This window comes from Anastrepha obliqua, chromosome 5 (genome assembly GCF_027943255.1).
Source record: "Anastrepha obliqua isolate idAnaObli1 chromosome 5, idAnaObli1_1.0, whole genome shotgun sequence".
Classification (NCBI taxonomy): Eukaryota; Metazoa; Arthropoda; class Insecta; order Diptera; family Tephritidae; genus Anastrepha; species Anastrepha obliqua.
The window spans coordinates 112,520,878-112,536,102 of NC_072896.1; the positions used below are offsets into that span (position 1 = coordinate 112,520,878).

Consider the following 15,225-nt stretch of genomic DNA (forward strand, 5'->3'; position numbering starts at 1 on the left):
AGTCTGACGTCAGCTCCCAGGACAAACAAAAGAAGAAGAAATAACATGCTTGCATTATTGTGATCTGTGCGATTTAAATTAATCCAACTAATGAAAACGAGGTGCCGTGCGTTAAATTGTTAAGCACAAATTAATATAAAGCCTCTAATGCAGTTTGTTTGCGTTTTTATGCCGAAGACGCCGTAGCTAGAAAGTATGTGCGTGTGCGTTTAATTTCTTGTGTTTGGCTGATTCCATTGCTTTCACCTCTCTCCTCCTCTACACAAACACAGTTCCTCTTCCTTTTGTTCTTTTCATGGACTCTTACGACACAGCGAATTAGGTAGGCGCAAACTATTTTTCTATCATTCTTGCGTTTTTTGCAATTCTTCTTTGCAATATTTGCTCATTTCGATCCTTCATGTGACAGAGATGCGTCTCTTTATCAATTTACCTAAATAGTAGTTAGTGAACATAAGTTTGTGAATTGCTATGAACGGAAAATATTGTAGAAAAAGGTAGCAAATTGTGGTTAAGGAAAGACAACTGTCCCAATCTCGTTGAAGTATGTTAGTGAATTCCTTTATAGAGTGGTAAAACGTTTTTTCCTCTAAATTAAGTGGCAGCACTGTTCCCTTGCAACTCTACATTTAAAAACGTCAGCCTAAAAAGGAATGAAAATTTCAGTAGGCCATTTTGTTATAAGTTATTTAGACGTGAAAATTTTCACTTCCCAGTGATAATTTTTAGTGACTTTACTGCAATAAAAAAAAACAGTTCAAACGCTTAAAAATACTTAAAAACCCATAGATATATAAATAAAATGGGTCGTAAGAAGAAGAAGGCTTCGAAACCATGGTGCTGGTATCCTTTTCAAGAAAGCAAAACTTATTAGGTTGTCCTTTGTGATGATCGTATCTATACTGTTTTATGTAATTGCGTCAACTGCGCTGTCAACGTCGGGTGCTCCTCTGCGCCACGTTTTAAGGGCGTTTGGCACATTTATTTTTCTGGTTTACGGTTGTTTCCTTAATTTAATTAAAAAAATAGGTATTGCAATCGGGAGTTTGACGACGAAAAGATTTTGGTGCAACATCAGAAGGCCAAACATTTCAAGTGCCATATATGTCACAAGAAATTGTATACAGGGCCGGGTTTATCGATTCACTGCATGCAAGTACATAAAGAAACCGTGGACAAGGTTCCTAACTCTTTACCGAATCGTTCAAACATTGAAATAGAAATTTTCGGCATGGACGGCATACCAGCGGAAGATGTACGAGAACACGAAAGACAGAAAAATGGCGGCAAATCTGATTCTGATGATGATGAGCCAGCTGCCAAGAAAAAAGTCGAAAGTATGTGTTAAATTTGATAAAACTTTCGTTTCAATATTTAAAATTGATTTGCTATTTTCAGTTCCATTAACGGCACCACCACCTATGATGATGCCCCCAAATATGATGCCACCGATGATGGGTCAGTTCGGGCCGATGGGTATGATGCCAAACATGCCGCCAATGGCACCAATGCCACCATTTTTGGGCCCCGGCGGTATACCAATGATGCCACCGCACATGATGCCGCCACGGCCGCTATTCCCCGCAGCTATGGCTGCCACTACTTCGGCGGCTGCTGTACATGCGGCCGCCGTACCACAAAAACCAACTTTCCCTGCGTACAGGTAAATCAAAAATACACCATACCGAATTCGTCCTTTGTTTGTTAACCCTAATGTGTTAATGCCTTATAGTAATGCAACAATTAGCGCACCACCAACAACTAACAATCCAAGTTCCACAGGAAATGTAGCACCTACTGAGCCGCCCAAGGCGCCAGCAGCTGCACCAAGTGCAAATGCTAATGTCACGTCGAAAATCATGCACCCCCCAGAGGATATGAGTTTAGAGGAGTTACGAGCACGCAAGCCGAAATATCAACAGAAATTGCACAACAGCGGTGGCAATATCAATCATCAGCAGCGCACCACATCAGGGGGCTCGCACAGTCATAATCACAATGCCGTTGTGAGTAGCGCATCATCTATGACAATTCCAACAAGTTCGAGTACGTCGAGCGCAGCAGCAGCAGCAGCCCAGGCTGCAGCTATATCAAAGGCCCAGGAAGTGAGTGCTTACAATAGATATAGAAATCATAGTCAATATAACTACTGAACAGGCGGATATGGGAGGGAAAGTATAGATTTTCTTACACAGTACACGGCGCATTATAAACAGTGCCCATTTGTTACAAAAAAACAACAACAACAAATTCACAAGAAATACTTGGAAATAATTTACAGACAACAAAGCACAGCATAACAGAGCAAATCGGCACAAATATACGCGAAAGCAATTAAAAGAAATTAAATGAAAATTGCCGATTCAGCTTTTGCTCTCTTTGTTGAACTCAACACATTCACTGATACGTATACATAAGGACAGTATATAAAATGTTTGCTTAAGTGGGACAGTTTTGCATTTAAGAACTCCATTTCTATTTCCATAAATTCAAATTGACTAAGGCACTTACAAGTACATAACTGTAGAATATGTACTTATTATAGAATAAAAACAAAACAAAAAACGAAATTTAAAAAAAGGAGTTTGATAATGAGTGGCATTAGTTTACGTTACAAGTTAAAATTTTCAGATTAAATTTAAATACAAAAATAAATAACATAGTTTAGTCGTCAGGCAACGTTTATATTAGAATTATATATTTTGCCTTAATTTTTGCAATTTTGAAATTCCGACAAACCTTAAACCTAAACGAGTATATATTTGTGTGTACTTTTATAATTTACAATGCAGATAAAAAGGCGATTTTAATTGAAATAAATCATGAAATTTTAAAAATAAAATGCATACACGTTCTTTTTTTCCAACAATCTGGCGTGGTTCAAAGTGCTACAGCTCACTTATTCCCCTAATGAATGAAGAGTTTGTTGTTTAGCCACTTTTATTGCTGTTTAAGTGGTGTTGCGATTGTTTAGCTTATAACAGTAATATTTAAAACATTAATAGAATGAAAATGTTTAGAAATATATTAAGATAAGACTTGTCAGATTTTAAAATTGCAAAAGTAAGAAAATCCGGTACGGTGGTTTTAATTCTTTTAAAATGCAAATCCGGTTCGGTGGACTTAATTCTTTTAAAGTGCAAACGGGGTTTAAATTAAAATCGATTCGAAGCTTGAAAGCGCGTGAAATTCTATTCGGAAAACCTACGCTTAGCAGATTTATGGTATGATTTCGAAATTGTTGTTTTAGAAAAATTAATCCTTGAAACTTATTAAAGTTGAATCTAATCCAAAGGAAACCCATATTGAATAAATAATTATTTTCAAATCGCATATGGCTCGGTGAAGTTTAATTTTTTTGAGATTTGTGATTCGAGCTTTGTATAAAAATTTTAGCATTTGATTTTTTATAGAAGCTTATAAAAAATTTTATATGAAACAGCGCAATAAATCTCCAATAATTAAAATGTTGGCACACATTCGTAAGTGAAGGAAGAAAATGTAATATAAAATATGATTTTTTTTTATTTAAAATTTTTTTTTTTTAATTTTTAATTTTTATTTTTTGTTTTTATTTTTTTTGTTTTTTATTTATTACAAATTATTTTTTTTTTTAATTGATTTAATAGAAGGAAGAAAGAAAATATAAAATAAAACATGAACATTTATTTATTTTTTAAATTTTTTTACTTACTTTTTTACTTTTTATTAATTTTTTTTTTACTTACTTTTTTTATTTAATTAATAAATTAATAATAATTAGTAATAAATTTATATAGATGTAATTAGCTTATTATTTTTTTTTATTTACAGTTTTTATTTATGCTGTTTTTTATTAGAGATATTGCAATTAAAATTTTGGCACACATTCGTAAATGATTTAATCCAAGGAAGAAAATATATAATAAAATATCAAATTTTTTTTGTTTAATATTTTTAATTATTATTTTTTTATTTTTATTTATTTACTTTTGTTTTTGTTTTTTATTTATTACAAATTAGTTTTTTAAAGTGATTTAATAAAAAGAGAAGAAAATACAAAATAAAATATGAAAATTTATGTGACATTTTTTAAATTTTTTTTTTTAATTTTTATTTTTTTACTATTTATATTTTTTTATTGATATTTATTTATTTATTTTTTTAATTCTTTTATATTAGAAATTAATAGCAATTGCAAGCTACAAATAAGACATTTATAAGTGAAATTAGCTACTCACGCTTTCGTGCTGAGAATTATTTGAGATTTTAATATGAAATGTATTAAAAAACTTTCGTCATTAAAAAAAATTCAATATTTAAATATGAAAATTAAATCAATTTAAGAAAGTTTGCAACAATCGATTTTATTACGTTCTATTTTGTAATCTCGGAATTGTCAACCGTAAAACATAATCGCTATTTTTTATAAAATTTTATTTTAAGAATTTCCGTGCCATAAATTCGAACTCTTTTTGTTTTTGTTTTCAAAAAATAAGGGGCTACAAAAGAAGCTGTTCAAATGAAACAAAAGGGGATTTGCTAGACATTTATGACAAGAATTAAATTAATTGGGGTTGATCAACTCGAATTCACCAGATTGACAGCGAAAACCAACCTCTCCTACCAAAATAGATTTCCTCCCCCCATTCCGTCACACAGTAGTACTTCTGCCGACATCTCTGCTTGCACAATCCATTATTGACTGCGCGTTTTCTCTTTTCTTTCTCTATATCTACACCTCTCTGTCTCTCCTGCTCATAGGCTGCTGCAATGGTAGCGGTCGCACAGGTCCAAGCGGCTCAGGCGCACGTGCAGGCGCAAGCTCAAGCACAAGCACAGGCTCAAGCTCATGCTCAGGCACAGGCGCAGGTACAGGCTGCACAGGCACATGCGCACGCGCATGCAGCGGCACAGGCACAAGCTGCACAGGTACAGGCACAGGTGGCGCATGCACAAGCGCACGCGCAGGCTCAGGTCGCTCAAGCAGTAGCTGCGCAACAACAACACCAACAGAAGCAACTGGAAGATATCAATCGTGCTGTGATCATGCAGCGTCTACAGGCCGCACGTCCTGGCCATCCTCAAACGGCACTCGGCGCTCCCACTGCTGCGGCCGTAGGCATGGTAAGTGTCTGCTAAACAGTTTGCTGATCTTTTCGCACCAATCTAAATTGAAAGAAAAAAGAATGCAGCTATTTCGTTAAAACTATACAACAACCATATATAACTCCAATTTACATATATACGTACGATACGCTATAAATGGGTATGCATTTAGGCCAGCGAATGTGAGGTGCTCTAAATAATTTATGAAAAAAGGCTCTAGTTTTCTTCGTTTTCATGCGATTTGTGAATGATTATGATTTTTTTTAAAGAGAATTAGAGGAACACAAATGAAATTATTCCGCCTGCACAGTAAGGGGTGTTACTTTCGCATCATCATGTTTTATCATCAATGAAAAACAAAAAAAAAAAGGTATTGATTCGATTGACACTGGATAGACTCAACTTTTTTTAAGGAGTGAAAATCGTCTAATAGTAAGTGGTTCGTGCACCACAAATTGTGTTAACTGAGTGTAGGGCCGTTACAGCGTTTTTATTTCGCAGGATTGGTTGGTCGCTGCTTGCCGGGCAATCAAAATATGAATTTCTTTTAAATAGTCTTTACTAACAAATGAGAAACGCACGCCACATTCCTTTGACTGTTATGCCTCGTTATGCAATCGGAACGATATTCGGCAGCATCTTTCCATAAATATACTAGTTTGGGGGCAAAGAAATCCATTATTCGAGCTTTAGCTCCTGAGCGATGCTATGACTACTAACATGCCAGTCAACTTCGATTAGGTCTGTGATTTTAGCAACGTTTTCGACATTTTCTTTAACATCAAAAATGCCTAAACGGAATCGACGAAATCGAAATTGTATGTAATTAACTGTTACAGGATCGGCACCATTCACAATTTCCGCGGCCTGGTTGCATTTTCGCCTTTATCAAAGAAAAACTGTGAAATGTAACGAATTTTATCTTTGTTGACTTCCATTGCTGGCATCCAATAACTCACAACTGAATGGAACAAACAAAAAACAGCAAAAGAATTTTTTAGTGTGAAATGTCACCTTGAAAACGAGCATAAACTTTAAATTGCTTTATCGATACTTTACGAGATGTCGATCACTACAGCTATCTACCGAGAAAATAATGGATTTCTTTCTCCCCGAAACTGATATTATGCTGTTACAACAACAACAACATATTCACTTGGTATGACATCTGTAGTCTGGCCACCGCTTTTGAAAATTTAAAACTATGCTGATATTTTTTTTTTTACATATTTGTGAAATATTTACTCTTGATAAAACTTTTTATCATATTAAACAAGTAAAGACCGACTTTTAGTACTTGATTTTTTCTTACGCTATATTTTTCTGAATTTTCTTGGACGTCTTTGTTATAATTTTTGTAAAAACATAAAATATTGTCCAAAAATTCTTGATTGTTGTTGTTGTTGTTGTTGTAGCAGCTCACTAAGCGCTTCCAGTGCGTTGTGTTGTAGTCATCGGTCGTAATCGCCTAATAGCGTAGATAGACGGTGACGTTAATGAGGATTAACGACTTAATTCAGAATTATCTGAGGAATTAAGTGCAACTAATGCAGATTAACAACTAGACTCACTTCTCATAATTTAAGCGGATTAGGGGAATTTTCGATGATAACATTGTCGAAAAATGACATTTAGGTATCTATTGTGAATGAAAAATAATTAAACTTTTAAAGAGAAGAACAAGAAAGACTGGATGCGATCATGGTGAAAAGATTTTTGGAGGTGGTCTATGCAGCAGACGGTAATACGACCCGGGCGAATTTGCCAGAATCGGCTGATGGGCTGACGTCTCTTGGGGTAGAAAAATTAGCTTGTGCTAGTGATATACGAATGCCGAGGCAAGAGCATTGGCTGTGTTGATTTTTCTCGTTTATAACTAACAGAAGCTAAATTTTGTTAAACATATCCCAAGTGACGTGGCAGCCAAAGTTACCCTCAACATTTTTTTTCACCATAGCTATCAAACAAACCTTGAAATCTATCATCCTTGGGATGCAATGCTAGTTTGCATTAGCACATTCGAAGTTAAATTAATTATTTTGATATTTCGAAGCAGTTTGAGAAATTGCAATTTGCGCTTTTTTTTAAATAAATAATTATTTCTTAGCATCAGCGCAGCTAATAGCCGTATTTGTTGCCTGTGGTGCATCTTTTACTGACAAAACTATGCAACAAGCAAATCAACTGTTCACTAATCCGCTTAACAACCGTCTGTCATGCTACAATTTTAATCAGAATTAACTGCGCCGGTAATGCCGATTAACGCCGCCGTCTGTCTAGGCTATAACTCATCTAACGGGAGGCCCATAAAGCGAGCTCTTTTGACGGGTTGGATTCTTCCGGATCCTTGGGTTCGTTCAGATCGGTTACACAGATTTACAGTTGAATGTCCTTATAGCTGTTTGGCTTTACGCTCCACCCGAATTAAAGGGTATTTTACATATAGCTGAATAACCAAATCTTTGTAGCTGAAAGTAACAAATTGTAGAACGATTGGCATAAAATTCTAGCTTCAACGTTGCTTCTGGTTTTCAATGCGCTAGCAGAAAATGATGAAGCGTAACGCCTTTAAGCCGACATTTACTGCTTTGAGATTTACTGCTTCGCCTTTTACAACTAAAAATCCTATTAGAGATTCTGGTTTCCTTTTTTTGTTTTTGGGTTTCTTTCACCAATATATGTATACATATACACATATGGTCATTAAAATAGGTGCACCCACGTTCATACGGAAAATGCAAGTTTTTTAAGTCGCCATCGACCGCTAATTACCGTTTCAAACACCTTCTTCGTTGAAACAGTTCCTTCCATACGGACGACATGACCGAGCCACACTAGTCGCTGCAGGGTGACTCGTTTGTCTATGTTAATATCTCCGTAAAGCACATACAGCTCGAAGTTCTTTCGAATGAGGTAACGCGAGCAGGGCCAAAAATCTTGCGAAGTACTTTCCTCTCGAAAACTCCAAGAGCGGCTGCATCTGATTGTTTGACTGTCCTGGCTTCAGCGCCATAGAGATAACATTTTATGAAAATAACCGAATCTGTGCCAACAATAATCAAACTAAATATAACGGGTCTTTTAAAATCACAACGAAGCAGTGATGCCATTTGTAAAAAAAGTGAGACTTCAATAATAGATTTAAATTTTTCCGAGCGACTCAAAGAAATCGATAGGTGAAGGCAGTGTACTTATTTTAATTACCATATGTGTATATACATATGTACTATATACATATATATATATAGTTTTTTTTTTAATTTTGTTTTGTGACTACCAGAAACAACAATTAAGGTGATGAGACCCGGAAAGTAATGATACAGCAGTAAGGGCTATTGTTCTTGACTGAGAAACTAACATACCCCCTAGTATTAGATTTACGACGTTTTACTGCTTCATATGTGGTAATTCCAACTCAGGGTGATGACGTGTGTTTCCTTCCAAACATACTTACACATAATTTATATACCGTTACTGTGCATTCCAACCCATTACACAGCAGGATAGCCGTTATTTTTTTATAATACAATATATAATTTTATTAGTATCACTTTTGATAGTTTTATGCAGTAGACAGTGACAGTAGATAGGCTTCAGCTGTATTTTTTAGTTTATTATATGAAAGGCTGTGCATAGTAAAATACCCTCAGTGCTGATTATAAATTCTTATGGGCTGTCAAATCGTTCGCGCCTAAAGTTACCACATTTTTTGGTTAACTCATTAATATATACAAAAGCGGAAATATCTTGACACCAAAGTTCTATTCCAAGACTTAATAAAACATTCAATGAGAAAAATTGTGATGCTGAAATTTGCTGTGACTTAGTTTCCTCACTAAAATATATACCTACAAGGAGATATACATACATACATACGCATTTACTCGTGTGTGTAATATGCCTGTAATTAACTATGTAGATAATCTAGAACTATTTCGGTTGAGTAGTTTTTCAAATGGAGGCCAAGTAATCGCAAATTTCAAATCGCGCCATAAATTGTTCGGAAAATATTGCACCTCTTTCTTGAGAGCACTAAAAGCAGCAAATACCATATGATGTACAACAACTATGAGGATGATTTGCAAATCGTGAGACTATACATATTTTCATTTAGCATACTTTTAGGATGCCATGCAATAATTAAAGGTTTTAAGATTAATCTAGTTATTTTGAAAACAGCTTAGCCGAAGTGTCAGAACACATACAGTTTTTGGGCGAACAAACAAAAAAAAAAAAAAAAAAAAACAAAAGCCAAACAATCACAGAAAAAATTTGATACAGAAAAACAGATAAGTAACATAATAAATTCAATTAAAAATTTAGATGTATATGTAAAAAAAAAAAAAAAATCAAAAACTAAAAATATAAAAAAATTCATGTAAGTACAATTTTCACAATTTTAGTATTCATAATTGAATTGTCGTAATAAATAGTTGCTGAGTTGGTTGGTTGATTGATTGATTGATTGATATGTCTTACAAATATCTAAATGTTAACTTTTTCTGTAAATTAAAAACGTGATGGGGCATTTAGTGTATTTATTATTACGCAAAAAAAAAACAACAAACAACATAAATTGCATTTACTACAAACTTTATTATTAATTAGTTTTTAAGTGCAAGTGCTCATGTAAAACTTCAAATTGCAAGTGCAGCCAATGAAACCCAAACCAAATCAATTTTAAAACTTACATCATGCTATACATCAACACAAAGAAACAAACAAACTAAATACTAAAATCACCATTGGCGGCAATCTCTTGCTGTCTTCTATACACTACACATACATACATTTCCAATTGCTCTCCCTACCCTATACTCTTACCTTTTGATTCATAAATTCACGCTCATTGCTCTCAAAATCTTAATCACTCACCAACATATAATCACATGCTCGCCATTTCTGTCCTCACCTCACTGTCTTACTTATTGTCTCACATGCCCTACTTCTATTGTATTTAGCTCATTTCGCATAAAAAACAACAACAAAAAGCACCCAACTCAAAGGTACGCGGCCAAAACTCACTTAAATGTTCTGTCTCAAAACGTTTCGATGCTGGTTAGTATTTTATGAATGTATAACTATTTTGGACTACTTTGGACTATAATGAAAAGGTTTATTTGTAAATGTATACAAGTGTATTAGAAGGAATCTGTTATATAGTGTATAAGGTTAGAGTATCAGTTAGAAATAACTGAACAAACGAAAGTATGGCTCAATATTTTTTTATCAAAATATTAGCATTCGAACTTACAAAGCGTGAAAAAGTATAAAAAACCCAGTACTTAGAAATGCCGAAGGAAGCGCTGTGAAACTCGAAAAGAAATTACAATTTTTTTTTCTGTTTCCACATTCCCGTCGACTTATGCTTAAAAATAACTCAATTCGTTAATTAGGCCTACTTAGTGAAAAGAATTAATCCCGCATTGGAGCACCGCCATTTAATAACTTCAAATAACCTAAAGAAGAGCTTTGAAGCTTAATGAAAATTCAGATTTGGCACCACCTGAGCTTTTAAAAGCTTTGAAATTGTAATATGTTAGCTTGAGTTGAAAATACAACCTTTGAACCTGAACAGATTTTGTTTATTAAAAGTGCTAAAATGAAAAACCAGTTTATCTTTAGGTTTTATTTCAAATAAACCTTTGAGCTGCGATACATATTCTAATTAAAAACCAACATATATTTAAACTTTAGTCAAAATAGGACTTTGAATTTCCATACAAATTCTAATTAACCCTTTTCCATCACCGCTCAAAATACCTTGCATCGGCAAGACTTTTTCTCTTTGTTCTAATTAAAAAGCATTTTATAGGACTAGCAAAATTATTTATTTTCCTCAAACTTTGACAACAAATTGATTTATTGCGGATTATTTCGTTCTTGGTGATAAGAGAGAGCTTTTGTTCGTGCGGATTATTCCGTTCTTGGTGATAAGAGAGAGTTTTAGTTCGTGCGGACTACTCCGCTCTTGGTGATACGAGAGAGTTTTTGTTCGTAGATTACTACGTCGAATGATGCAAAAGGGTTAAAACATGAATTTCTCGTTTTGGCGGTGCGCGAGCTTTTAAATACTTTGAAAGGTAGATATGTACGTATATAAGAATTAATTTAAAACACTATTTTAGAGCAGAAAACATTTTAATAAGGGTGCGAGCGCTTTCCAATGTGCATCAATACTTTTCGAGTTTTTCTAAACTTGAAACAAATATTGAGAATCCGTTAGATTTAGGTTAGGTTTGCTTGTGCTTTAGCTCACAAAAATCTTTCAAGCTCTGTAAAAGTTTAAATCTTATCTCTAATGCCTGTTTGTGAAACACTTTTTCAAGCTTCTAAGAGCTTTGAAACTCAAAGATAAGTCCCTTTGAAACCAGAAAACGAAAATTTTTGTCAAAACATTTTTATAAAAGTGCGTGCGTTTAATTATGCCCGAGAATTCGCTTTGAATATGGAATATTTAGCATTTAAAACTTTCCATGAGCTCTAAACTCCGAGTACAAAAATTTCATTATATTTAATACAAGTTTCAGGTGGTGCAACAATGTATAAGCGGAAAAATATTTTCAATATCAGCTACAGCGCAACAATTCATATTTTTAGACTATGAATTGTAATATGACAAATACGACCCTGTGCCAGTTTTTTAACTTCGCGGCGTACAGCTTGAGTGCTCTCGTACTCTTGCATACATATTTTGTTGGTTGCTAGTATAGGTATGGAAAATACCCCTATTTCAATGCAAAAACAATACCACAGTGAGCTACTGCTCGAGCATGAGTTTTCAATATCGTATCAAAAATGGTAAGCCTTCAAAAGCTTCAAAATCTCAGCGAAACGGTTTGTTTTTATATTAACAGTTAAGGCGCATGTTAGAACTAGCAGGCTTAAAAATAGTTTTGAAAATCCAAACCCTGTAATTAGACGTGTAGGCCATTGAACTCGTTTTTCGAAATATTTCGAAGGCTTGAAGAGATGGTTTCATTTTTTTTAGCGAAAGCAGCGAATGCAAAGTTATGATATAATATTTCGAAAATTTAGTACTTTTCTACTCATTAGGCATTCATTCTGCTAGTAGTTTTATTAAATTAAAGGTGTGAAAGTTTATTATAGAGAGAAAGAGAGAGAGAGAGAAAGAGCGCGCGCAAGAGAGTGAGTAGTAAACGGCTAAAGTAAGTACGTTTTCACATATTTTCTATTCTACTTCTATTACCAAAATGCCTTTTATATTCATTGTAATGCGAAGCAAAAAAAACATAATTATTTTATATATATATAATTTTATATATCACCACTACTCTCTATAATACATAAATGAATTAATTAATAATATAAATAACATTAGATAATTTTTGTGTAAATGAAATGTGCGCGAAGCCGTTGCTGTCGCTCCTTCAATTCACAAGTTGAACTGAAAACATGCTAACTAACTAATTTCTTATCTTTCTTATCTGTTGCTATCACTAAACGATGCACTGTAGATGCCGCTGCCTGGTCAAATGCAATTAATGCAGCCGATGTTACGTCCGGCCATGGCACTGGGACCGCACGGACCGCTACTGGGTGGTAACATGTTGCGAGCACCAGGCGGTTTGTCTGGAATGCCAGGTAAGTGCAGACAAAAATCTGCTTTAACAAAAAAAAAAAAAAAAAAAATGTGGTGATCAATTCAGAGGTACCGAAAATTTAAATTGATGGAGCAAACTTTATTTTTTTTTAATTGTAGAACCATTCATGACATTTAGTTTTTTAAAGATAATTCAAATATTGGCGGCAACTGCGCCGTAATTTGGCCATCCATAAACACCAATTTTGAATGACTCGCTGAGGACTTCGGTTGGTATCTCGTGAATAACTTTAGTAATTTTCGCTTCCAATGCCTTAATCGTAGCTGGTTTATCCACAAACCATTTAGAATTTATATATGCGCACAAATAAAAGTCCAAAGATGTGATATCACACGATCTTGGCGGCCAATCCACTGGTCCGAGACATCACCGAAACCAGGACGCAATAAATCCATTGTTTCACGGGCTGTATGCCCAGTTGCGCCGTTTTGTTGGATCCAAATGTTGTGGAGATCAAGAGCTTCAATTTCTGGCATCAAAAAGTCATTTATCATGGCGCGATAGCGCTCGCCATTCACTGTTTCACATTCGCGCCTCCTCGTCTTTGAAGGAATATGAGCCGCTGATTCCTGCAGCTCATAGGCCGCACCAAAGGGCTGTTTTCGATGGATTTAATGACTGTTCTTGAATGGCTTTGAGTGCTCTTCAGCCCAAATACGGCAATTTGGCTTATTGCCGTAGCCATTAAGCCAAAAATGGGCCTCATCGCTGTACACCATAAGTTGGCCTGAGACAAAAAAAAGATAGCGCGCGTTGAACACTTTTCACAGAGCCATGATCGATTTTCGTTATGCGTTGATTGATGATTTGTAAACGTTGTTGAGGCGTAAGTCTTTCCATGATGAAATGTCAATGGATACTGAAAAAATTATGTATTTATAATAGTTTGACATTAGTCACGCATGATCTGCCCTTTTGGAAAAAGTACCTCCTGATCTGAGCACCCTTTATATATAATATGTATACATATGTATGTATGTATGTATAATATTGTATTAAAATCTTATCTCTTTCATCTACAGGTTTGGTGCCAGTACAAGCCATACAAATGCCGGGTATGCCCATGCCCGGCATGGGTGTCATGCTACCCGGCCATCCCGTTCTGCAGATGATGCCACGATTTCGGTGATCCGTTGCCCAAGGTGCGCCGCCCATTTGTCTGGCAGCGCCGCTGTTAGAGACACCGATGCCGTTATTATATCCTCCGGAGAGATAAAAGTGGAAGTAAGCAATAATGCATTTAGCATCGCCTGAGACAAACAAATTGAAACAACAAATAGCAAAAGCTGTGAAACAATAACAAAACAACGGCAGAACTTGTGTTGTGCAAATTAAATAAAAACTAAAAATATCTATATAAAAGTTGAAACAAAGAAAAACAAGCATTTGAATCAGATCACAATGGAATGCGGAGCTCAGCAGTGCCACCCAGTAGCGCTTGTAGCAAACTGGTATAACAACAACACGCAAATGCAAAGTGCAGCCAGCAGCATGTATGCAACTAACATCACAAAAACAACATTAAATTGAGAACAACGACAGCAAGAGCGACAACAAGCAAGTTCAAAATTTTTTAATCCATTCTATTTACTCGTAAACTCACCCTTGAACTCATGACTACTAAATAGTTGTTTTTTTTTGTAACTTAAATGAGCGTATTTTTAAGCAGCGTTGTTGTTGCCACTTTAAACAGAAACCAAGTTTTTACTTTTGTTAATTTTTCCCCCTACTCATTTCACGAGTTTTGCAAGGCGCCATTTTAACCGAAAGACGTGTCGTTACACACACACACAAGCATAATTACGCATGCAACAAATATACAAGCACCCAACTCAGCACCATGAGAAGGATGGAGCGAGACTACTGGTACTTTACAAAATAAAATAAACAAAAATCCAAAACAAACTAAGAAATTTGAAAATGCGCTTTTTGGGTTAATGTGGTGGCTAGTTATTTAATTATACCTATGATTTTTTGGTTTTCTGTTTTAAATTATTATATTTCGATTTTGATACTCAGTGGATTCGCTTTAGTTATAAATTTCTTCTTTCAATGCTATTTACATTTATATATTTATATACATATTTGTACACATCCATACATATATATTATACATATAATAATTTGTTTGTTTCTTTTAGTTGTCTGCTATTTTTTCAATTAAAATTATGTTAAACTTTGCTTAGACAAAACAATTAAAGCGAAACAAACATAGACATGCAATAAAATGAAATGAAAATGTAAGTTCTTGCAACCAATATGTAATTTAAGTGAGTATTATTGAGTATGAATGTGTATTATGGTTTAGCATATGAGCATATACACGCATATAATACATACATACATACATTGGATACATTTATTTGTGTGTCTTTAATAGAAATACGTATAACTTTGAATGTCATGCAAATGTAGGTAAATGGTGCATACACACATACATAACTCGTAACATTTTAATACATACATATATACATTCATACATACATACATATGTACATATATGTATATCTAT

The 15,225-nt window shown here is 34.6% G+C and overlaps 1 protein-coding gene across 1 annotated transcript; it reads left to right on the plus strand.

Moving 5' to 3' along the window:
- Positions 1-679: 679 nt before the first annotated feature.
- On the plus strand, positions 680-14,971 carry LOC129246984 (BUB3-interacting and GLEBS motif-containing protein ZNF207). The gene is made up of 7 exons (XM_054885779.1): positions 680-843; positions 1,030-1,337; positions 1,399-1,663; positions 1,733-2,105; positions 4,744-5,106; positions 12,567-12,693; positions 13,736-14,971. The coding sequence occupies exons 1-7, from the start codon at positions 803-805 to the stop codon at positions 13,840-13,842; spliced, it is 1,584 nt and encodes a 527-aa protein (XP_054741754.1). The 5' UTR covers positions 680-802; the 3' UTR covers positions 13,843-14,971.
- Positions 14,972-15,225: the final 254 nt, after the last annotated feature.